The sequence below is a fragment of the Myxine glutinosa genome, assembly GCF_964187855.1.
Source record: "Myxine glutinosa chromosome 12 unlocalized genomic scaffold, kmMyxGlut1.1 SUPER_12_unloc_1, whole genome shotgun sequence".
NCBI lineage: Eukaryota > Metazoa > Chordata > Myxini > Myxiniformes > Myxinidae > Myxine > Myxine glutinosa.
Genome location: NW_027616355.1, coordinates 576,024 through 600,968, shown reverse-complemented (window position 1 = coordinate 600,968; position 24,945 = coordinate 576,024). Strand labels below are relative to the sequence as shown.

General features: G+C 48.2%; 1 protein-coding gene across 1 annotated transcript in view; it reads left to right on the top strand.

Moving 5' to 3' along the window:
* Positions 1 to 24,945, top strand: part of LOC137437802 (tyrosine-protein kinase Tec) — a 107,481-nt gene that overhangs the window by 2,643 nt on the left and 79,893 nt on the right. The window contains exon 2 of the mRNA XM_078768615.1: positions 22,846 to 22,950. Within this exon, the coding sequence (XP_078624741.1) occupies positions 22,846 to 22,950 (105 nt within the window). The remainder of the gene's footprint in view (positions 1 to 22,845; positions 22,951 to 24,945) is intronic.

Sequence of the window (24,945 nt, the reverse complement as noted above, 5' to 3'; positions counted from 1 at the left end):
TGAATGAAATCATCAATGCTGGATTGATTGAATGAAATCATCAATGCTGGATTGATTGAATGAAATCATCAATGCTGGATTGATTGAATGAAATCATCAATGCTGGATTGATTGAATGAAATCATCAATGCTGGATTGATTGAATGAAATCATCAATGCTGGTTTGATTGAATGAAATCATCAATGCTGGATTGATTGAATGAAATCATCAATGCTGGTTTGATTGAATGAAATCATCAATGCTGGATTGATTGAATGAAATCATCAATGCTGGTTTGATTGAATGAAATCATCAATGCTGGATTGATTGAATGAAATCATCAATGCTGGATTGATTGAATGAAATCATCAATGCTGGATTGATTGAATGAAATCATCAATGCTGGATTGATTGAATGAAATCATCAATGCTGGATTGATTGAATGAAATCATCAATGCTGGATTGATTGAATGAAATCATCAATGCTGGATTGATTGAATGAAATCATCAATGCTGGATTGATTGAATGAAATCATCAATGCTGGTTTGATTGAATGAAATCATCAATGCTGGATTGATTGAATGAAATCATCAATGCTGGTTTGATTGAATGAAATCATCAATGCTGGATTGATTGAATGAAATCATCAATGCTGGTTTGATTGAATGAAATCATCAATGCTGGATTGATTGAATGAAATCATCAATGCTGGATTGATTGAATGAAATCATCAATGCTGGATTGATTGAATGAAATCATCAATGCTGGATTGATTGAATGAAATCATCAATGCTGGATTGATTGAATGAAATCATCAATGCTGGATTGATTGAATGAAATCATCAATGCTGGATTGATTGAATGAAATCATCAATGCTGGATTGATTGAATGAAATCATCAATGCTGGATTGATTGAATGAAATCATCAATGCTGGATTGATTGAATGAAATCATCAATGCTGGATTGATTGAATGAAATCATCAATGCTGGATTGATTGAATGAAATCATCAATGCTGGATTGATTGAATGAAATCATCAATGCTGGATTGATTGAATGAAATCATCAATGCTGGATTGATTGAATGAAATCATCAATGCTGGATTGATTGAATGAAATCATCAATGCTGGATTGATTGAATGAAATCATCAATGCTGGATTGATTGAATGAAATCATCAAAGCTGGATTGATTGAATGAAATCATCAATGCTGGATTGATTGAATGAAATCATCAATGCTGGATTGATTGAATGAAATCATCAATGCTGGATTGATTGAATGAAATCATCAATGCTGGATTGATTGAATGAAATCATCAATGCTGGATTGATTGAATGAAATCATCAAAGCTGGATTGATTGAATGAAATCATCAATGCTGGATTGATTGAATGAAATCATCAATGCTGGATTGATTGAATGAAATCATCAAAGCTGGATTGATTGAATGAAATCATCAAAGCTGGATTGATTGAATGAAATCATCAATGCTGGATTGATTGAATGAAATCATCAATGCTGGATTGATTGAATGAAATCATCAATGCTGGATTGATTGAATGAAATCATCAATGCTGGATTGATTGAATGAAATCATCAAAGCTGGATTGATTGAATGAAATCATCAATGCTGGATTGATTGAATGAAATCATCAATGCTGGATTGATTGAATGAAATCATCAATGCTGGATTGATTGAATGAAATCATCAAAGCTGGATTGATTGAATGAAATCATCAATGCTGGATTGATTGAATGAAATCATCAATGCTGGATTGATTGAATGAAATCATCAAAGCTGGATTGATTGAATGAAATCATCAATGCTGGATTGATTGAATGAAATCATCAATGCTGGATTGATTGAATGAAATCATCAAAGCTGGATTGATTGAATGAAATCATCAATGCTGGATTGTTTGAATGAAATCATCAATGCTGGATTGTTTGATTGAATGAAATCATCAATGCTGGATTGATTGAATGAAATCTTCAATGCTGGATTGATTGAATGAAATCATCAATGCTGGATTGATTGAATGAATTGATTCAATTGATGATTGATGATTGAAATCATCAATGCTGGATTGTTTGAATGAAATCATCAATGCTGGTTTGATTGAATGAAATCATCAATGCTGGATTGATTGAATGAAATCATCAATGCTGGATTGATTGAATGAAATCATCAATGCTGGATTGATTGAATGAAATCATCAATGCTGGATTGATTGAATGAAATCATCAATGCTGGATTGATTGAATGAAATCATCAATGCTGGATTGATTGAATGAAATCATCAATGCTGGATTGATTGAATGAAATCATCAATGCTGGATTGATTGAATGAAATCATCAATGCTGGATTGATTGAATGAAATCATCAATGCTGGATTGATTGAATGAAATCATCAATGCTGGATTGATTGAATGAAATCATCAATGCTGGATTGATTGAATGAAATCATCAATGCTGGATTGATTGAATGAAATCATCAAAGCTGGATTGATTGAATGAAATCATCAATGCTGGATTGATTGAATGAAATCATCAATGCTGGATTGATTGAATGAAATCATCAAAGCTGGATTGATTGAATGAAATCATCAATGCTGGATTGATTGAATGAAATCATCAATGCTGGATTGATTGAATGAAATCATCAAAGCTGGATTGATTGAATGAAATCATCAATGCTGGATTGTTTGAATGAAATCATCAATGCTGGATTGTTTGATTGAATGAAATCATCAATGCTGGATTGATTGAATGAAATCATCAATGCTGGATTGATTGAATGAAATCATCAATGCTGGATTGATTGAATGAATTGATTCAATTGATGATTGATGATTGAAATCATCAATGCTGGATTGTTTGAATGAAATCATCAATGCTGGTTTGATTGAATGAAATCATCAATGCTGGATTGATTGAATGAAATCATCAATGCTGGATTGATTGAATGAAATCATCAATGCTGGATTGATTGAATGAAATCATCAATGCTGGATTGATTGAATGAAATCATCAATGCTGGATTGATTGAATGAAATCATCAATGCTGGATTGATTGAATGAAATCATCAATGCTGGATTGATTGAATGAAATCATCAATGCTGGATTGATTGAATGAAATCATCAATGCTGGATTGATTGAATGAAATCATCAATGCTGGATTGATTGAATGAAATCATCAATGCTGGATTGAACAAATGAAACATCTGGGTTATTGGAACGCATCGCGTAAAGCAACCACAAGAGAACAAACGTGAAATTGATTAAAAGTTTACAAAAGCTTATTTCACACCATTTTATTTTGAATACGGTATTTTGTTTATTTGCAATTTGTTTATTGTACACCGCTCCTTTCCTATGCCATCTCCAGGCATTGCAAATCGTCCTTGCCGGGCACCAAAGGGGGCTCGGCAGTGACGCACACTGAAAGAGAGTACTCAGTTTTCACTCTGGTTTCTTGTTTGTTTTCTTGTTTTCTTTCTTGTTTGTTTGTTTTCTTTCTTGGTTGTCCGGGCGATATCTCAGCCATCCTTTGAGCTAGGAAGCTGAAATTTCAGCACAATAGTGAGCAAGTCCTTTGTCAAAAACGGTATTTTTTTTTTTTGATTAATCAATAAATTGAGGAGTTATTTAATTATTAGCGATTAATTAAGTACTTATTTAATTAATCAAATTTCCTTTCTCTTCTGACCATTAACTCAGGCACCTTTTGAGTTAGGAAGCTGATATTTGGACATGCCAATGACCAGGTGATTAGACTGCAAAGGATATTTTTGATTTATTAATTAATCAATTAATCGATTAATTATTTAATTATTCGATTAATGACAAAAAATTTTTTTTTTTTAAAGTTACAGATTCTGATGAAATAGTGGTAGTTTATGTGTTCTCTGACCAAATTGATTAATAATTTAATTTTTTTATGATTATTATTTATTTATTTTCATTATTAATCATTTATTTATTTTCTTTCTCATTTGGCCAATATCTCAGGCACCTTTTGAGCTGGGAAGCTAATATTTGGACATGAGTGACCAAGTGATGTGGCTATCAAGGATATTTTTGATTTATTGATTAATCATTTCATCTATTAATTATTTATTGATTAATCGATTAATTATTTATTGAGTAATCAATTAATTATTTAATTATTTATAAGTGACTTATTTAATTAAATTTCTAAAAGATACATCTTCGGATGAAGCACCAGTGGTTTAGTTATGCGATTAGCCAATTGATTATGAAAATATTTTGTGATAATCTTTTATTGATTTTAATTATACAATTAATCAATCAATTAGTGTACACCTCTCCCTCCCAATGCAGCCTCAATGAGCTGCACTGCGGTATTGCCGGGCGCCAGAGGCGCCCCGGCAATGCCGCGCTGCAGCATATTTAATTATTTGGCATGGGGCGGTGTACTTTGAATGTATGTGTACTTGTTAAACATTTCTTCTGTTTATCTTGTCATAGTATTTGTTTTCATTTTCCCTTTGTTTATAATTGCCGAGCAGGAAGAGTAGAGGTCAGACACAAAACTGTCCCACTTTGTGAGAATATTGCTTCACTCACTTTCAGGTGTATCAGTTTCATTTTTTCAATTTCAGACGAATTTTTTTTTGTTAATTTCAAGCACATTTTGCACACAAAGATAATATTATCGAGTGAAGTTCAAACAGGAAAGCAGATAAAAACAATGGATTTCAAATCAGATCGACAAGATATTCGAGGGCAGTTGGGCCCTCGTAAGGTCCAAAAAATGGACCTTAAGGTTTTTTGGTCCAAAAAACATAAGTATTGATCATGTGACGTGGTCTTAGATACCCTACTATATAAAATAAGGCAATTCTCTGTATGTGCGGATGTATGTATTTATGTATGTATGATCATTATAGAATTGAAGACTGCTGGGCCAATCTCCACCAAATTCTGCATATGTGCTCAGGATGCCCAGGGGCAGGTCACGGACACAAAGCAATCCCCTACTCCCTCTCCTTCCTGGCGAGAACGGGAATACGGTTTGTATGGAGAAATAGTGCAAGTGATTTAACCTCTGCAAACTGCCAGAGGGACCGGGTATTGACACCTTTTTTGCACCAGGAGTGAACAGGTGTTACTATTACAAAAAGGAGACACGTCTGTCCGTCAGTCACATGAAGAAGCAGTACCTCGAGCTTTAATGTAGCAGTTCCTGCTGTTATAGAATAATACATATAGTACCGTTGGAAAGATAATAATTGATTTACCTGGAACAAAAATTTGTGTCCTTTTATTCACAAAGATGTCTACTTTAAAAGCCAGTGTTTCTGTAATTGAAATGCGAATGAGCGAGAATAGAAGGTAAATGTAGCGGTTCCAATGGTAACATTTATTATTTTACGACATCAATAAGTCTTTCGTTTTAGAAGGACACGAAGCAGAAGGACACGGACACGTCTGAAGCACACAAAATGATCTATAGTAATACTTCTTTTTCTTTCATTTTTTTTTTCTACAAGATCGAGGCTCGTGTAAGAGCTAGAACATTAAACACACATTATCACATAAGACACACAAAAAAACATAAACGGACACATAAAACATAATAAAGGGAGGTGGAGACAAAATGGCGAGAGAGAGGGAAGCACACAAGCACAACAGTAGAGAACAGGGACATCGGGAGATCTGTAGGAGGGAGAGGGCTTGGGGGGAAGGGGCGGAGGGGGAAGGAAGGGGTACATGGAATAAAACGAATTGATACTACTAGGAATTTCAGGAATGAAGTCGGAGATTTAAAGAGGTGGATTTGGGGTGAATTAACGGGGGTAGAAAAGATCAAGGTTTTGTATTTTTATTTTTTTTGTATACAGGATCGAGGCTCGTGAAAGAGCTAACATTTATCACACAAAAAATCAAACAGACACACAAAACATATAATAAGGGTAGCGGTAAAGATGGGGAGATAAGGGGAAGCACACAAACACAACATTTGAGAGCAGGGACATCGGGAGATCTGTGGGAGGGCTTGGGGGGGAGGAGGCATGGGAAGGGGGGGGAGGGGTGGGAGAAGTATAAAACATATGGACACTGCAAGGACTTCCAGGAAGGAAGTTGGTATTCAAAAAAGTGTATTTGGGGTGAATTAGCGGGGGTAGAAAAGATCACGGTTTTGGATGGGGAAGATAAGAGATGGTGGAGAACAGCTGTTTTTAAGACCTGGAGGGAGGAGTGGGATTGAAGAGATTGAGGGAGTTTGTTCCAGAGATGGGAGAAACGAGGAATGAATGAGTGAAGGTGAGCAGAGAGTCTTGATTTTGGGTTGCTGAACCCAGAAGAGGGTTGCTGGCAGATCTTGTGCGACCTGTAGGAATATTTAGGGGACACAGCATGGACAGAGCAGGGGAGCTAGGCCAGAGAGGAGTCGGTAGAAGACAGAAAGACCACCAACCTGCCTGCGGTGAGTGAGTGGATGCCCTCAGAAACAGTTTCATCGTGGGAGATTCCAACGATTCTGAAAGCTTTGGTTTCAACAGCGTGAAGCCGAGCTAGGTGTGAGGCAGGAGCACCAGCCCGGAGGGGAGAGCAGTATTCCATTGAGCTGCGGATGGAAGCTTTGTACGTGGTGAGGAGCTCAGAGGTGCCAAGGAAGGACTTTAATAAAATAAGAAATGAAGATGAAAAGCAGTCCAATTGGGTCGACCTGTTTGGGGTTCCCTTCTGAGCATATGGTTCATGATTTGGTGATTCTACTTCCAAGTCCCATCTACATTTGTTGACTTGTGCATTTCTATTATTAACTTAAAAGCGTACCGAATGTGTACTCGTGCCCTTGTCTTACATATGATGCATGCTCGAGCTCTTTCATTAGCCTGAGATCACAGTAGTAAACAAATTAACATCTAATTGAGTATAATGGGCAACACACATTATCATCATAACATTGAACAAGCATGAAGGAATTGCAGGTGTGAAGGGTTAAAATCCAGCTGAAGGATCTAGTGTTACAGATTTTGAGTATCAGCTTATGAAAACAGTTGTTCTCAAGAGAATTACCTGTCACTCTCAGAATTGTCAGTAAAAGCCCCTCTCGCTCATGGATGACCTTCAGGGAGGATGCGCTCTGCCTGCCCTGCACTGCATGGTCTTCAGATCGAGCCGGTCGACACATTGCGGGTGACAATTTATTCTCGCATTCTTGGGATGAGCATCAAAATGCTACTTGTATTAAGACAGGATGTTAGGTAGGATTAGGGTTAGTTGTTAGGGTTAGGCTTTTTAATTTTTTTTTGTATACAAGATCGAGGCTCGTGAAAGAGCGAACATTAATCACACAAAAAGTGAAACCGACACATAAAACACAAAAAACAAGGGGAGCGGTAGACAAGATGGGGAGAGAGGGGGAAGGACACAAACACAACATTATTTTGAGAGCAGGGACATCGGGAGAAATGTGGGAGGGGGAGGGCTTGGGGGGAGGCGGGAGAGGTATAAAACATATGGACACTGCAAGGACTTCCAGGAAAGAAGTTGGAATTTCAAAAAAGTGGATCTGGGGTGAATTAGCGGAGGTAGAAAAGATCAAGGTTTTGGATGGGGGAATATAAGAGATGGTGGTGAACAGCTGTTCTCAAAGCAATTGAAAAAATATATAAATGCACGGAAGGAACACAAACAACAACCACAGGCACAATGACAGCTGCAACAACAATAATTACGTGCCATAAGGATCTTTTCTTTGTGTGTTTCACTTCAAGTACATATGTATGTCTGTATATATGCATGTACCTCTGAAACTTATAGAATCGAAAACGGCTTGGCCTATCAAATTTTGCATGCATGTGCGGGCCGCGTGGTACCCAGGGTGAGGGCATGGGCATACAATACCTTCTCCCCCTCCCCCTTGAGGGTGGGAGGACGACTTACTTACAATTTTCGCCTGTACATGTAGAATGGTGCAAGTAGTGTAATCACTGATTACACTACTGAGGGAAAGGGTATTGCCAGTATTATAAAAAATGTAGAAGAATTAAGTTTACAGCTATACTCGTTATTTATGTAAATATGGCAAAGGTTGAAAATAACACGATTCTTAACATTCTAATGGGTTTCTAGGCAATGCCAAGAGTCATAATTTGTGACTCTAAGTCTAAGATACACAGTGGCCTGTAAAAGTATTCACCCCCAACCAATAATGCCGCATTTATATGAACTAGACAAGAGCCCCTCATTAATGATGGGCTAGAACAGTTTATTAGATGGTGCAGCCTCGTCAGCGTGCTAAAGTCTGAAGCCTCGGCCTAGTGTCAGGTGTGCTTATATTGTGGCGGACACAAAAGCCCACTGGTGTGGTGACATCATGCCGCGCACCAAGTGGGCGGTGGCCACGCCCGAGGGGTAGGCGTGGCCTCATGATATACACCGGGCGCGCAGCCCGGAGCGGGCCAGTGTTACAGTGAGCTCCTGAAATAAAGACGCTTATAAGTTACCGCTTGTCCGCTTCCTCCTTGCTCGCAAGCAGCGCGCATAACGCCGCACTTTACTGGTGACCCCCTCGACGTTGGATCTGCCGGAGCGATCCTTCCACACGCGACGCCATTGCCATGGCCAACTTCATCAAACTTCCCGAATTTTGGGAGGCTCAGGCCGAAGTCTGGTTCATCCAGGCCGAAGCCCAATTTCAGCTTCGGCGCCTCACCGGCGATGACACGCGCTATTGCCACGTCGTCGCCTCCCTCGGGCCCGGCACGGCCGCTCGAGTTGTGTCCGTCCTTCGCCACCCACCGGACGGCCACAAGTACGAGGCACTCATGCGGCTACTCCTAGCCACGTTCGGCCTCACGGACGACGCACGGGCCGACCGCCTCCTGGATCTCCCCGAGCTCGGTGGCACGCGCCCGTCGGTCCGAATGGACCATATGCTGTCACTGTTGGGCGACGAAGCCCCCGGTTCTCTATTCCGGGCGCTTTTCCATCGCCAACTTCCAGCGCAGGTTCGCCTCGCGTTGGCCGGGACCGGGCTAACGGAACCCCGAGCATTGGCAGACGAGGCGGACAAGTACTTCGCCGCTTCGGACACGCGGGCGAGAGTCGGCGTGGCCGTCACGGCCCTCGTGGCTGATGCTGCTGATGCTGCTGATGCTGCTGATCCAAAGCATCAGCTTATACAGCATACGCAGCATGCTGATACGCACCTCGTGACTGCCGCCACGCCCCGCCCACCGCTGCGGCAAAAACCGCCACCGCGGGGAAACCCGCCAACTCCACCGGCCTGGCAGAGCCAGCCGCGCTCCTCCAGCTCCACCACCTGGTGCTGGTTCCACGCCAAGTTCGGCCACGAAGCTCGGCAGTGTCATCCGCCATGCTCCTTCAACAGGTCGGGAAACGCCCGGGCCGGCGCTCAATAGTGGCGATGAGCGCCGGCCGTTCGAGCAGCCTGCTGTTCATAACGGACACCTTCTCCGGGCGCCGTTACCTGTGCGACACGGGAGTGCAGGTGAGTGTCGTTCCCGCCGGCACGTCAGACAAGCACGCCGCGGGTGGGGGCCCCACGCTGCTTGCCGCGAACGGGACGCCCATCCGTACGTACGGAAAACGCTGCCTCTCTCTGCGGTTCGGAGGGCAGGTTTTCCGATGGACGTTCGTCACCGCCGACGTGCCCATGGCACTGCTTGGCGCGGACTTCCTGTGCGCTAATGGGCTCCTGGTCGACGTCAAGCGCAGACGTCTTGTCCAGGCTGAGACGTTCAGCTCGCTCGCTTGTGCGTTGCCCAGCTCGTCGAGCAGCTCAACGAGTGGCTTGCCAAGTGGCTTGCCGAACGGTTCGGTTCCGGCCACGTTGGTCTGTACGCTTCCGGCAGCGGACGCATTCACCCGCCTCCTCGCCGGCTTCCCGGCCCTCACGCGGCCCACCTTCTCGGCGGGGGCCGTCAAGCACGGGGTGGCCCATCACATCCCTACCGTCGGGCCACCGGTCTATGCCCGGGCACTCCGCCTCGAGCCGACGAAGCTGGCGGTGGCAAAAGCGGCGTTCGCTACCCTGGAGCGACTCGGCATCGTTCGGCGCTCAGAGAGCGCTTGGGCGTCGCCGCTGCACATCGTGCCGAAGCCCGGCGGGGGATGGCGACCGTGCGGGGACTATCGCCGTCTCAATGACGCCACGACTCCCGACCGCTACCCGGTCCCCCACATTCAGGACTTTTCCGCCCGTTTGGCGGGCATGTCCTTCTTCTCGAAGGTGGACCTCATACGCGGCTACCATCAGGTCCCTGTCAGGCCGGAGGACATCCCGAAGACGGCGGTCATCACGCCATTCGGACTCTTCGAGTTCCTGCGCATGCCCTTCGGTCTGAAGAATGCGGCTCAGGCGTTCCAGCGACTGATGGACAGCGTCCTGCGCGACTTGGATTTTGTCTACGTCTACCTGGACGATATCCTCGTCGCCAGTGCGTTCCGCGAAGAGCACCTACGCCACCTCCGCACGCTCTTCGAACGCCTGGGCCAGCATGGCCTGATTGTGAACCCCGCAAAGTGCCGGTTCGGCGCCACCATAATCGATTTTCTGGGGCACCGTGTCACCAGGCACGGAGCCGTCCCCCTGCCGGCCAAGGTGGAGGCGGTGAAGGGGTTTCCGCGCCCCCGCACGATCAGAGGGCTGCAGGAGTTCCTGGGCATGGTGAACTTTTACCATCGGTTCCTGCCCCGTATCGCCCAGCTCCTGCGCCCCCTGCACGAAGCTCTCCGAGGTAAGCCGGGCAAAGGCGACGTTACCTGGACCGAGCAGATGGACACGGCGTTCACGAGCGCAAAGCTCGCCTTGGCTAATGCCACCATGCTCGCGCACCTGGCGCCCGATGCACCGATCGCCCTCACCACCGATGCCTCGGACTACGTGGTGGGCGCGGTGCACGAGCAATGGGTGCGTGGAGCTTGGCAACCGCTGGCGTTCTTTAGCCAGCAGCTTCGCCCACCCGAACGCCGTTACAGTACCTTCGACCGCGAGTTGCTCGGGCTTCACTTGGCGGTCAGGCACTTCCGCCATCTGCTCGAGGGCCGTGCGTTCACTGCCTTCGTCGACCACAAGCCGCTGATCTTCGCGATGGGCAAGGTCACCGAGCCGTGGTCGGCCCGGCAGCAGCGTCACCTCTCGGCCGTGTCCGAGTACACGACGGACATCCAGCACGTCGCGGGGAAGGACAACCCGGTGGCGGATTGCCTTTCCCGGGCCGTCGCCCACGCAGTCCACCTCGGCATCGACTATGCCCGGATGGCAGCGGACCAGGCCGCTGACCCCGACGTCCAGGCCTTGCGGACCGCCGTCACGGGCCTCCGCATCACCGAGGTGCCGTTCGACGGCGCGGGCGCGGCCCTCTTGTGCGACGTCTCCCTCGGGCGTCCTCGCCCCATCGTGCCCGCGGGCTGGCAGCGCCAGGTGTTTGACGCCATCCACGGCCTGTCCCACCCGGGCGCGAGGGCCTCCCAAAGGCTGATCGCCGACAAGTTCGTCTGGCATGGCCTCCGGAAGGCCGTCCGCGGCTGGGCCAGGACGTGCCTCGCGTGCCAGCGCGCCAAGGTGCACCGGCACACCCAGGCCCCGTTGGCCCCATTCACGGTGCCGGAACGCCGGTTTGACCACGTCCACGTGGACCTGGTGGGACCTCTGCCCCCCTCGCGGGGTTTCACCTACGTCCTCACCATGGTGGACCGCACCACCCGGTGGCCGGAGGCCGTGCCCTTGGCGTCGACAATGGCGGCCGATGTCGCGCAGGCTTTCATCGCCACCTGGGTCGCCCGGTTCGGCGCCCCCTCAGACATCTCGTCCGACCGCGGCCCCCAGTTCACCTCGGAGCTCTGGGGGGGTGGTCGCGCAGGGGCTCGGGGTCCGGCTGCACCGAACCACGGCCTACCACCCCCAGGCTAACGGCCTGTGTGAGCGATTTCACCGCTCATTGAAGGCCGCGCTCCGGGCCACCCTCCGCGACGGCGGCTGGGTCGACAGGCTCCCCTGGGTCCTGCTGGGCCTCTGGACGGCGCCCAAGGAGGACCTGCGCGCATCCGCGGCGGAGTTGGTCTTTGGGCAACCGCTGCGGGTGCCGGGCGAGTTCCTCCCCGACTCCACGGCACCATGGTCCGCGGCACAGCAGCGCTCCGCTCTGCAAGAGACCGCCCAGAGGTTCGCCCCGGTGCCAACGGCATGCCACGGGCACCCACCGACGCACGTCGCCCCGGAGCTTCGCACGGCGGAGTACGTCTTCGTCTGCCACGATGCCCACCGGACACCACTGCGGCCCCCGTACGACGGGCCTTTCCGCGTGCTGGAGAGCGGGGCGAAGCACTTCACCCTGGACATCGGCGGTACTCCTGACCGCGTTTCGGTAGACCGCCTCAAGCCGGCCCACCTCGACGTGGACCATCCACCGCCAGTGGCCCGACCCCCACGTCGGGGCCGCCCCCCTGCGGGCGGACCCCCGGCACCGCCCAGCCCCGCCGCCCCGCCGCTCCCCGGTCCTGCACCCATCCCAGGGGCAGCCAGGGGCATCCCACCTGGCATCCCTGCACCCCGGACGCCGCCGATCGCCAGGGGGCGCTTCGGCCGGGTCATTCGTCTGCCCCGCAAACTGGCCCTCCAGGTGCGCGGGAATTCTGGGGGGGCGCGTGTGGCGGACACAAAAGCCCACTGGCGTGGTGACATCATTCCGCGCACCAAGTGGGCGGTGGCCACGCCCGAGGGGTAGGCGTGGCCTCATGATATACACCGGGCGCGCAGCCCGGAGCGGGCCAGTGTTACAGTGAGCTCCTGTAATAAAGACGCTTATAAGTTACCGCTTGTCCGCTTCCTCCTTGCTCGCAAGCAGCGCGCGTAACGCCGCGCTTTAATATCTTCTTTATTTATAAGACATCCTACGGATGTAAATGAACACTCGTTTTACTCTGCCCGCGTTGCACATCACATGGAGCGAGTTTCACCTCCCTGCACCTTGTATTTATTGTTACTTTAAAAAAACTTCAGTGCACTGCCTTGAGGCTTGGTTTGCAAGCTGCCGTCAACAATTCCAATAGAAGAGACATAATTACTCTTTCATGGAAAATGTTTTTCAAGTTTGTTTTATCCTCAAAACTAGAATGACAATCTTCAACGTCACGACGTCGACAGATATGCCTCTGCCCACATCATTACATCGTTATAATACTTGTACCAATTTTGATTTAAATCCATTCAGCTGTTCTCAAGTTATCACATTTTTACGTGACATGACCTCTAACCTTTGACCTCTTGACCCCAAAATGTAATCAGTTAATCTTTACATCATTATACATATTTGTACCAAGTTTGAATTAGATCACTTCAGCTGTACTCAAGTTATAGACCTATTACAGACATTGACCTTTGACCGTTGGACCCCAAAATCGAATCAGTTCATCTTTACATCATTATACATAAATGTACCAAGTTTGGTCAGAATCCCATCACTGGTTCACAAGTTATTGCGGTAACAGGATTTTCACCTGACATGACCTCTCACCTTTGGCCTTTGACATCGTGACCCCAAAATATAATCAATTCATTTTTACCTCATTACACATACCTGCACCAAGTTTGACTAGGATACCTTCAGCCGTTCTCAAGTTAGTGCGGTAACGAAAACCTATCATGGACAGACGGACGGACAGCTGGACGAACAACCTGAAAACATAATGCTTCTCGTGACTTCGTCGGCAGAGGCATAATAGACCGCAGTGAACACACATTCGTGTTAAAATGTTGGTCTTTAGAACCTACCCTTATGAAGAGGGACAGACATCTGTACAAACACACAAACTAACATTGTGTTTTATATCGTAATAAATGTTAGATCAAGTCATTGAAAGGGTGGTGTATAAGGGTGGTGTATAACACATTAACACTGCTCCAGTAGCACTATAAACATCTGGATTTTTAAAAACATATTTAAAATCTTTATCTATCTATAATTCCAGTAATCTCTGTGTGTCTGTGTGTGTGTGTGTGTGTGTGTGTGTGTGTGTGTGTGTTTGCCTGTGACCGCTGTTTCTCGACAACTACCGGTCCGATATACTTGAAACTTGCCAGGTATATTGCTGGGGACCCGAGGATGTGCCTTTTCAAGGTTTGAAATTAATCGGACAAGTGGTTCCCAAGGTATGGTCACCGTACTCGCAAGCCGTTCGCTTTGGCTTTGCGAATGGACCAAACCATTTCATGTAATAGAGGGGGGGGGGGGGGATAGTCACCGTACTCGCAAGCCGTTCGCTTTGGCTTTGCGAATGGACCAAACCATTTCATGTAAATAGAGGGGGGGGATATAATTTTAGATATATATATATAGTACGGGCACGCCCTAGTCTCTATAATGCAAGCAATCTCTGTGTGTCTGTGTGTCTGTCTGTGTGTATGTCTGTGACCGCTGTTTCTCGACAACCACTGGTCCGATCTAAGTGAAACTTGCCAGGTATATTGCTGGGGACCTGAGGATGTGCCTTTTCAAGGTTTGCTATTAATCGGACAAGTGGTTACCAAGTTATGGCCATTTATTTAGCAAACACATACGTTTTGTACGTGAACGAAGGAACAGCGAAGGACGAGAGCGAAGGAACGGCGAAGGACGAGAGCGAAGACCGAAGGAACGATGAAAGTTTTAATTATTTTTTTTGCACGTACGGTCAAGCTACAGCGAAGGAACCGCGTGTGTGTTTGTTGTTCTCTTCTCTTTGTGCTTTTCCTTGCGATGAAATTGCAAAATGGCAAAATATTGTTGCGAATATGGAATTTGGCCTCCATATCCGCTTGTAAATATTCCCCTATTTCTCCAATACTCCCCAACTTTCCCCAATCCCCCATTCCCTAGTCCCATTGTCTGTAAACAATTATCAGTAGAGCCGACCTTCCCCTTATTCCCCCATTAAATGTCGTGCCCAGGTCCACCGCACCACACGTAGACAACTTTCGGACATCTTGCTAGTTATTCTTAGTCTATGTCAGTTAAGGCCTCGTTTCCATTAATTATGACTCTTCGTTGCACCAGAATGTGATTATATGGCATCAGTAGTGAGTTTAGGACCTTTCCCATACCTCCTTCCATCTTCTTCAACAACTATAACTACAACAACAGAGGAGATGGGGGCGTCGCGGCGGCGCGGGGGAGGATGCGTCCTCACACCGGCTCGATTAGCGCCATTGACCACGCGCTCCCCGGGGTTACCACGGAGGGGCTGGCTGTCAGCTCCTCCTCAAGGGCGGAGCCTGGTAACCCCCCGCACCCAATCAGAAGGGCGGACCGATTCCATCTGGGGCGGCGCTAGCGAGCCGAGGGCGTGTCACTCCCCGCCGGATATACGCGGCCACGTAGCGGACGTGACGTCAGATGCGCCCCCAGCTGAAGAGAAAGAAGGACCTGCGCGCGCTGAGTCAGAGGCGCCCCGCCTGAGAAAGAACGTTGCCTGCGATCGCTGAGAGAGAAAGACCCGCCTGAGAAAGAACGTCCCCTCCGAGCGCTGTGACCTCCCCGCATCTTTGGACCGGACTGTACCCTGCTTTGAGCCAAGAGTGCACCTTGAGCCATCGCTATCTGCCTTTCCTAGCCATCAATCCCCGTGTGAGTCAGCCGTTGTCCCGTTTACCTGTCGTCTGTCCGGGGTTAATATAAGAGTGTGTCTAAGTGCCTGTCTTCCTGTGATATACCTCTAGCCCCTGTAATCTAACCTTTTCCGTACGAATATAATTGAGAATCGAAACATTGGTGTCTGTCATTATAACCCAGCCGGGTGTCTTCTTTTTCTTATTGAGCCAGCGTAACGCGACTTCGTCAACGTCGAGTATAATCGGGTAATTTGTGCGGACACGACGGCCATTCCGCTCGGCCCACCTTAACATCAAAGTCGTGTCTGTAACAATTGGTTGTCAGGAGTTGGATTCGAACCTGGGACTAAATTTATTTAGCCCAAATTTTGGACACCAATTGTGTTAGTACTGTAACAATTGGTGTCGAGGAGTGAGATTCGGACCCGGGACTAAATTAGTTAGGCCCAAATTTTGGGAGGGAAAATCGATTCGGAGCGCGTACTGCGCTCGACAAAATCGATCCGGAGCGCGGTCCCGCGGTTACTGCGCTCGCCGAAATTATAACGAAAAAAAAATAATTTGGATTTGTTTTACGAAACTCGAATTTTGCAAGTCGCGCTATGGCGGATCAAGACGGCTGGGGTCCGGTAGGGGAGAGTGAAGCAGGGTCGGTCCAGGACCAAATTGAGACACGTGAGGAGAGCGAAACAGCGAGGGTAGCAAGCACGCAAAATGGCGCCTCGCTGGTCACCGCGCCGGCGACCGTGGCAGCGCCCCCGGTGGATTGGAACTTGTTTTTTATACAAATGAAGGCCCTTATGGCCCAGAATAATGAAGAAATGGCAAACAGAATGGGGAACCGGATGGATGCTCAGGGTGAGCGATTGGAGGGCCAAATGGGGGCCAATAGCCAACGGTTAGAACAAAGAATGGGGTCCAATAGCGAGAAATTGAGGGAGGACATGGGGGCGCAGATCGGAGGGTTAGGGAGTAGAATAGAGGGATTAGACAATAGATTAGGGGAAATACAGGAGGGGTTAACGGGGGTAGAAAACAGAATGGCCGCTCAAGAGAATCAAATGGAAGGGATGCAAAAGGGGTTAGAGGGGGTAGAAAATAGAATGGCTGCCCAGGAGAATCAGATAGAGGGAGTGAAAAATGGGTTAGAGGGGTTAGAAAACAGTATGGAAGGCAAATTGAGGGACATGAGGGACCAAGCGGAAAGGGAAGTTAAACAAATGGAGCAGCAGATAGAGGGGGTCAGAATGGGGGTAGAAACCAAACTGGATGCTCACAGGGAGGAAATGGAGCAGATGAGGGTGGCATCTGGGCAGGAGATGCAAGTGATGGGAGAGGAGATCAGAAGAGGAGTGAGTGAGGAGGTCGGAGGAGTGCGCGAGGAGGTGAGGCACTGTGAGGAGCACATGGAGAAGGAGGTGAGAAAGGGGACTGTAAAGTTACAAGGGGGCATAGAGGACCTGACGCAGGAGGTGGAGCAGCTGACGGTGGGACAGACGGAGTTAGTGGAGCAGGTTCAAAGGAACACTGCGGTATTAGGAGGTTTAAAGGCGACACAGAAAGAACTAAAAGATGACTTGGTAGCGACGAAGAGGGAATGTCAGATGGTACGTGAGGGACTGACAACGAGGTTGGACGAGGTGGTAGAGGTAATGGAGACGAGGGACCGGCAGGTGAGGACGCACCTGGAAACGGTCAAGGTAGCCTTAGAGGATGAGCTTGAGGAGACGTACCGGGGAATAAAAGAGGTGAAGCACAAATTAGAAGAAGTGGAAGAAGGGATGAGCGAAATTAAGAAGCGACGGAGAGGGGATAAGAAAGAGATAAAAGAGGAGATAAAAGAATTGGTCCAAAGTCTGTGTTTGGATCGTGATGATGTGCTCATTAACCGGATGAGGGATTCGCAGGTGATGGAGGAGAAGCGAAGAGGAAGAGGACCCGGTGTAAGTGGTGACCAATATGGTCGTGCGTATGATGCGCCAGGGGATTTAAGAAGCTTGGGGATTGGTTTGGATCCGGGTGTTCGTGAAAGGCCGTTGGTGAGGTGTGTGACAGGTCTGGTGTGCAAAAGAGGAGGTGTGCGAGAAAGTCCGACTCTGGGGTGTGTGAGGAAAAAGTGTGTGCCAAGGAGTGAGGGTGTTGGCGAGAATGAGTCGGTCGTAGCGTGTGTGCGAGGGAGCACATGGAAGCGCGGTGTGGTGAGTGTTACAGAGGGTGTAACGGGAGAGTGTGCGCGAGAAAGGTGTGTGATGGACAGGTACATGAGGAAAGAGTGCGCTGTCAAAGGCAAGGAAGAATGCACACCTGTGGTGAGTGTTACAGAGGGTGTAACGGGAGAGTGTGCGCGAGAAAGGTGTGTGATGGACAGGTACATGAGGAAAGAGTTCGCTGTCAAGAGGAAGGGTGAGTGCGCTGTCAGGAATGGAGGTGAAAGTAGTGAGAGTGACATGGAGCGTGAGTTAGTTGTGACAGGTGAGCGAGGATGTACACCTGGGATGGAAGGATGCACACCTGGAATGGTAGAGCGTGAGTGGGAATGCACGCTGGAGTTGGTGGTGAGGCACGTGGTTGGGTGTGCGAATGAGGGCACACCTGTGATTGTCACAGAGGAGGTGACCGAGGAGGGGGCGCGAAGCGGTGTATTGGTGAGGTGTGCGACCAACGAATGTGTGCCAAAGTGTTCGGTGGTCAGGTGTGTGACCAAGGCTGTGAGTGGAATGGGTGTACCTGGGTGTGTAAGGAAAGGTACGAGGAGCATGGGCACGGCGGGATGTGTGAGCAAGGAACGGGCTGCGGGGTGTAAGCGTCCAGGTGAAGCATCGACGTTAGATGGGGTAGAGTTGAGAACGACTTATAGCCGAATCGGGCCCTCGGTGCGTGCTGGGCCTCGCTTTGAACGGCCGCGTCCGTGCTCCACTAGGCGGAGCGGGCGGCCCGATAGAAAGGGTCGTCATGGCGACCACTTTTTGTTGAGGCATTCCGGCAGGTCGAGATCGAGCCATGGGATGGCTCCGTGCCGAGATGGTGCGTGGGATCTCGGCCCGGGTAAACCTCCTTCCCTGCACCGAGTGCTGGACGCATCCAGCCGCTGGCACAGAACAACCCGCATTCATGGCTTGGCTTTACGAAGCCGGGCTTTGGACAGGGATTGGCGCACCGAGAGGTATTAGTGAGTCGACTGGGTGATGAGGTTAGTGTTTTGGACCCAAAATTAGAGAAAAACAAAATTTGATGATTGGCAAGGGATTGGCAGTAGTGATTGGCAGATGATGGGCAGTGATTGGCAAATTTTTAATTTGTTGAAATTTGATGTGCAAAATTGGTAGTGAGAGACCCCCGATGTGGTGGGATGGCAAATCCACCATCCCTCACAGGGGGGGGCAAAGGAGCAATAGCTTATGGGGTGTATGGCAGTGAAAACTAGCCCGGGAGGGTTAGGATATAACGGTAGGGATCTAGAGAAGATGACCTTAGGTGACGTTAAGTTTAGTTAGTGACTGATACCTGTAGTGGGGACGCAGGTAGATTAGTGTGGATGATAATGACGAGGGAGCGCAATAGTTTAAAGGGACGACTGGGAAGCGCAAGTTTCAGAAGGGAGTAGTTAGATGAGATGATGCCGTGTGTGTGTGAGGATGGAACAGGTGTGATTGCACAGGTGTGCAACTGGACAGGTGTGTGGAGCAGTGTATGAGTAGTGAGTGTGTGGATCAGCGCGAATGCGCTTGGGGAGAGAAGGGTGCAGGTGGCACCAGGTGTGAGAGCACAGGTGTGCAGGTACAGGTGTGTGGAGAGAGTTGGAGTAAGTGGTACGGAGTGGTGTGCATGGTGCGAAGGTGTGAATGGGGGAAGAGTGGACCCCCATCACGGATACCCGGGGCGGGTAGTGTAAGTGTTAGGTAGAGGGTACAGGTAAATTGTGATTGGATATTGGCATCTGTGGTGCGGTTGCAGAATGGTGTTGTGAATGGGTGCATTAGTGTTGTGGAAATGGCTGGGCGTGTAGCCTGTTAGTGTGTGTAGTTGGTTGGGCACTCCACCACTGTGAGGATGTCGGCCAGGTGAGGCCGCAGGTGGGCTCTGGGAGCCGGTAGTTGTGAGTGGGTGCCTGAGGATCCCGGGTGTGGATCGGGCAGCCCAGTGCCAGAGAGGGCACGGAGTGGGGAGAGCGCCAGAGGGCCTTCCCCAGGTAGATAGGTTAGGGTAAGGAACAGGTAAGCTCGGAGGCAACTACAGTGGTGGAGGTGTGCAGGTGGGTAGACCCGCTGGGAGAGGTACACGCCACAGCCCAGAAATTGTGCGAGGGCACCGGGAGATGAATCGGGGGAGTGAGACCCCAAATTGAAGAGCACCACAGTTTGGCCAATGGGAATTGGTTTTTAGAACCCATAGTGTAAGAGGGCCAATGGTTTGGCCGGAGAAAGACCCCGGGTAGTGTAAAGTTGTTAAAGTCATTTAGGAGATAGTTAGGATTGATGAACCTGTCGCACCATACGCAGCCACTTACCTGAGGTGATGATGATGACTCCACACCTGTGTTTTCTTGGTTTGTAGCAGGAAATGAGATTGCTGTGGATTTGTGAGACGCATCACGACGTGGATGAGACATTGGGGTGATTCCATCTCTCCCTCCTTAGGAGGGACTGATGATGAATTGGTGATGGCAAATTATGATGTTGAGTTGGAGATGGCAAATTTTGATGAGAGTTGAAAATGGCAAATTTGATTGGTTAGGAGGGAGAGAAGACGAATTTGGTATATGGGAGGAACGGGGAAGACAGTAGGGATGTTTGTTGATTTGTAAAGTAGATGTTTATGGGTAGTGTTGTGTTGTGTGGATACAGTAAGGGGTAAGGGAGGGGCCATGTAGGTTACCTGGTGGGGGGGGGGGGGGCGTACGATAGGAACGTACCTGTCTCACCTGGTTCCCATGTGCCCCCAGTGTGCATCACCTTACATTGCGTGCACTTTTGCGCCCTTACCACCTTATTCACTTGTCTGCTTCTTTTGTCTCCCACCTCCGAGGATCTGGCTTTGGGGTAGAGAGAGAGGAGAGAGAGGTGCTGGCTGCGCAGTTGTGGGCCTGCACTTTCGCTGTTTGCTGCCGGGATCGATACACCATATGGACCGCAATGTTTGTGGCCACCCACAATGGACCGCAGTTCGTTTGCGGCCAAGCACCACCCGGGGATGGACCTATGGGTCAACGTGGCACCTATGCCATACAGGTGAACCACTTTTAGTTAACACCAAGTGCACCACAAGAAGAGCAAGAGACACCTGCAGGGTTAGGGGTTGTCGAATTTATTTTTATTCCAATGAACAATGGTGACTGCACCGATTGGTGGTGGGGTGGTGCTTTTGATGCTCGGGAAGGGTGCTCTGCACGTTATTAAAGGCCGTCGGCCACAGAGCACTCGTGGGTTGGTGTGTCGATGTTGGCAAGCGCGCTCTCTCTATGCATAACATCTGCATGTGTTCCTCCAAAAACAGGTCCTGGATCGTAGTGTAAATAGCAGCGTAGTCTTGTAAATAATGCTCCCTACCGGCTGTATGTGTAGTTTGAGAATTCTTTCCGGATTCGGTTATCCTGTGGGTGTGTTTCTGTGAGGAGAAGGGTGCAACGTCGCAGGGGGACATATTTACTCATTTGTGAATATCTGTAAAACTGTCGCACTCAGGGTAGAGTTAATAGTAGAGGGAACTACATTGCGTGCCACACTAAAGTAGGTAAAAATTTATCGGGTCGGGACGCCCCGAGGGTAGAGAAGGGTGCAATGTTGCGAATATGGAATTTGGCCTCCATATCCGCTTGTAAATATTCCCCTATTTCTCCAATACTCCCCAACTTTCCCCAATCCCCCATTCCCTAGTCCCATTGTCTGTAAACAATTATCAGTAGAGCCGACCTTCCCCTTATTCCCCCATTAAATGTCGTGCCCAGGTCCACCGCACCACACGTAGACAACTTTCGGACATCTTGCTAGTTATTCTTAGTCTATGTCAGTTAAGGCCTCGTTTCCATTAATTATGACTCTTCGTTGCACCAGAATGTGATTATATGGCATCAGTAGTGAGTTTAGGACCTTTCCCATACCTCCTTCCATCTTCTTCAACAACTATAACTACAACAACAGAGGAGATGGGGGCGTCGCGGCGGCGCGGGGGAGGATGCGTCCTCACACCGGCTCGATTAGCGCCATTGACCACGCGCTCCACGGGGTTACCACGGAGGGGCTGGCTGTCAGCTCCTCCTCAAGGGCGGAGCCTGGTAACCCCCCGCACCCAATCAGAAGGGCGGACCGATTCCATCTGGGGCGGCGCTAGCGAGCCGAGGGCGTGTCACTCCCCGCCGGATATACGCGGCCACGTAGCGGACGTGACGTCAGATGCGCCCCCAGCTGAAGAGAAAGAAGGACCTGCGCGCGCTGAGTCAGAGGCGCCCCGCCTGAGAAAGAACGTTGCCTGCGATCGCTGAGAGAGAAAGACCCGCCTGAGAAAGAACGTCCCCTCCGAGCGCTGTGACCTCCCCGCATCTTTGGACCGGACTGTACCCTGCTTTGAGCCAAGAGTGCACCTTGAGCCATCGCTATCTGCCTTTCCTAGCCATCAATCCCCGTGTGAGTCAGCCGTTGTCCCGTTTACCTGTCGTCTGTCCGGGGTTAATATAAGAGTGTGTCTAAGTGCCTGTCTTCCTGTGATATACCTCTAGCCCCTGTAATCTAACCTTTTCCGTACGAATATAATTGAGAATCGAAACATTGGTGTCTGTCATTATAACCCAGCCGGGTGTCTTCTTTTTCTTATTGAGCCAGCGTAACGCGACTTCGTCAACGTCGAGTATAATCGGGTAATTTGTGCGGACACGACGGCCATTCCGCTCGGCCCACCTTAACATCAAAGTCGTGTCTGTAACAATATGTTGGCGCTAATTGAAGAATTGGTCATTAAAACTAATTTGTGATTAGTCGTAACTGCGATAAGCGAACTTCCGGACAGTGAGGCCTTATTTTTGGTACGTACGTCAATGTACGTATGTCCACGTACTTACCTCCCCGCACGTACGGGCACGCACTAGTTTTATTAAAATTGAAGTATGCACCTGAACACGGCGTGGGGTATCGTGCTCTATGAACTCTCTAGTAGAATTCTCAATGATTTCCTTCCTGTAGATTTCAGTTTGATCTCATATGCACAAACAGATACGAATGTAGTTAACAAGTCCCATCATCTTTTTTTATCATTATTTGCTTTCTTTGATCAAACAGAAAGTGGGGAATCGGAAAGGCAGCATTGCACTGACAAAGATCAAGTGCGTTGAGAAAGTTCTTCCAACAGCTGAAATCACACCTGACAAGAAATTCCCATTCCAAGTAAGTCAATTATCTATTAATACAGTTAGTTATAAATTCAAGTGTTTTGATGTGAATGCAAACATATTAAGTTTGGCCCAATAGTTTGTCACATTACTGTATGTTATTGCGGTAACAGGATTTCGCCAAACCATTCGCCAAAATAATCCTGATGACCATTCGCCAAACCAATAATCCTGATGTTATCTTCTTCTTCTTCTATCTTCTTCTTCTATCTTCTTCTATTTATGTATATACATATAAGATAAAGTTTTTGTTTATTTGTTTGTTTGTTTGTCTGCACGCGCTAATCTCCTGAGCGGTGAAAGATAGGAGGAAACCTCTGAAAGAAAAAATGTCTGGACGGGCCCCGGGAAGGTTGTAGGCTAGGTGGCGAGGCCGGTCAAGGCCGCCTCGGCCGGGCTGGGCCCATTTCGCAATTAAAAGCTCAGCTGAATTATAGTAGTCAATCTTCTACGGCTGCGAGTAAAAGCTGAATTATAGCAGTAAATGGACGAAATGCGGCGGCGGCCAGATAGTCAAACTCCGCTGCGTCGCAAGGCGTGTTCCGTTTGTTCCGTTTTTAGTACAGAAGATTAAATTCATTCAAAAAGAACACGGGCAATGCCGGGTGCATTCAGCTAGTCTACTATATAAGAGAGTAGTTGGTCTGTCTGTGTGTGTGTGTGTGTGTGTGTGTGTGTGTGTGCGTGTGTGTGTGTGCGTGTGTGTGTGTGTGCGTGTGTCGCCATGTGTTTACATCAGGGAGTGTTTTAGGCCAAACAAAAAAAAACATTTTTTTTTAAAACGAACGTTTGTTTTTTGGGATTAAAAAAAAATCTCTGTATAGTGCCTAAGCCTTTTTCATTAATGACAGTTATATATAAGTACACATTCGCATACATAAATACAAAACAATTACCAGACATTTGAACACAAATAATAAACAATTCCGGAAGCGGTGGAAGTTGGTGGTAAGGCTTCTTCTTCATCCTGAACTTCATCATACTTAACTCAGAAATGTGATGAATGCCACATTCAGCAGCATATATTCAACGAAAAGGTAAAATGATGATTTGACATTTGTGATGGATTCTGATTTGGATGTAATTGCTTTTCCATTGTATGTGCCTTCATTTCAAATGTTAATGTTTATTTTTTGCTTGAGCAACGCCGGGTACTCCAGCTATAAACACGTTTATACCTTACTCGGGGTACAAATACAAATACAACTTTGTCTGGGGGGGTAACATAGGCTATGTGGCCGCGGCCTCATTCGGAGGTGTGGGGGACCGGGAGAGGAGCTTAAATTTATCTATGTAAATGTGTACGGTGTAGCGCCACCTGGTGATGGTGGCAGAGGGTATTACATAATTTTTCCTCCTTCCGTTCCCCCTCCCTCCCTCCCCCAAAACGGAGGGGCCTGTCAAAGCTAGAGTACCTACATAAAGAGAGTAGCGACAACTTCCGCATTGACGCCATTTTGTTTCACTCGCCAGCACGCGGTGCGAGCGCTTGCCGCACCGCCAGTGAACTAATATCTACATGGTCCAAACCTTTAGTGGGGCGGCTTAGCCCAAATATTCAAAAGAATTGTGCATTTTGTGATACAAGCACCAAATTTGGCACAAATGTACATTAATATGTTGCGAACATTTTCAGATATTGGGCCACTTGAAATTCCGTAATTTTCTTTTTCAAATTTTTTCAAATTTCGTAATTTCAAATTTTTCGGGTGACACCGTCACAATTTCGGTCTTCGAGGCCGGCCGATAGGCAAAGTGTGACCGGAAGGGACGAGGTTCTCCTGACCACGTGGCCCTCGATCTGGGAAGCGAGAGGCGTTCCATTAGTGGACGCGCCCCTCACGCCCGACTTTTGGGCGGCCCCGGCAGGCCGTTTGTTTTGACGTTCCGTGACAGGCCCCGCACCCCCACCTCCGGGCCGACCGGAAGCTTGTGCTGAGTACATCATACCTGAACAACTCAGTGAGGCAGAACACAGCAGTGCACACCA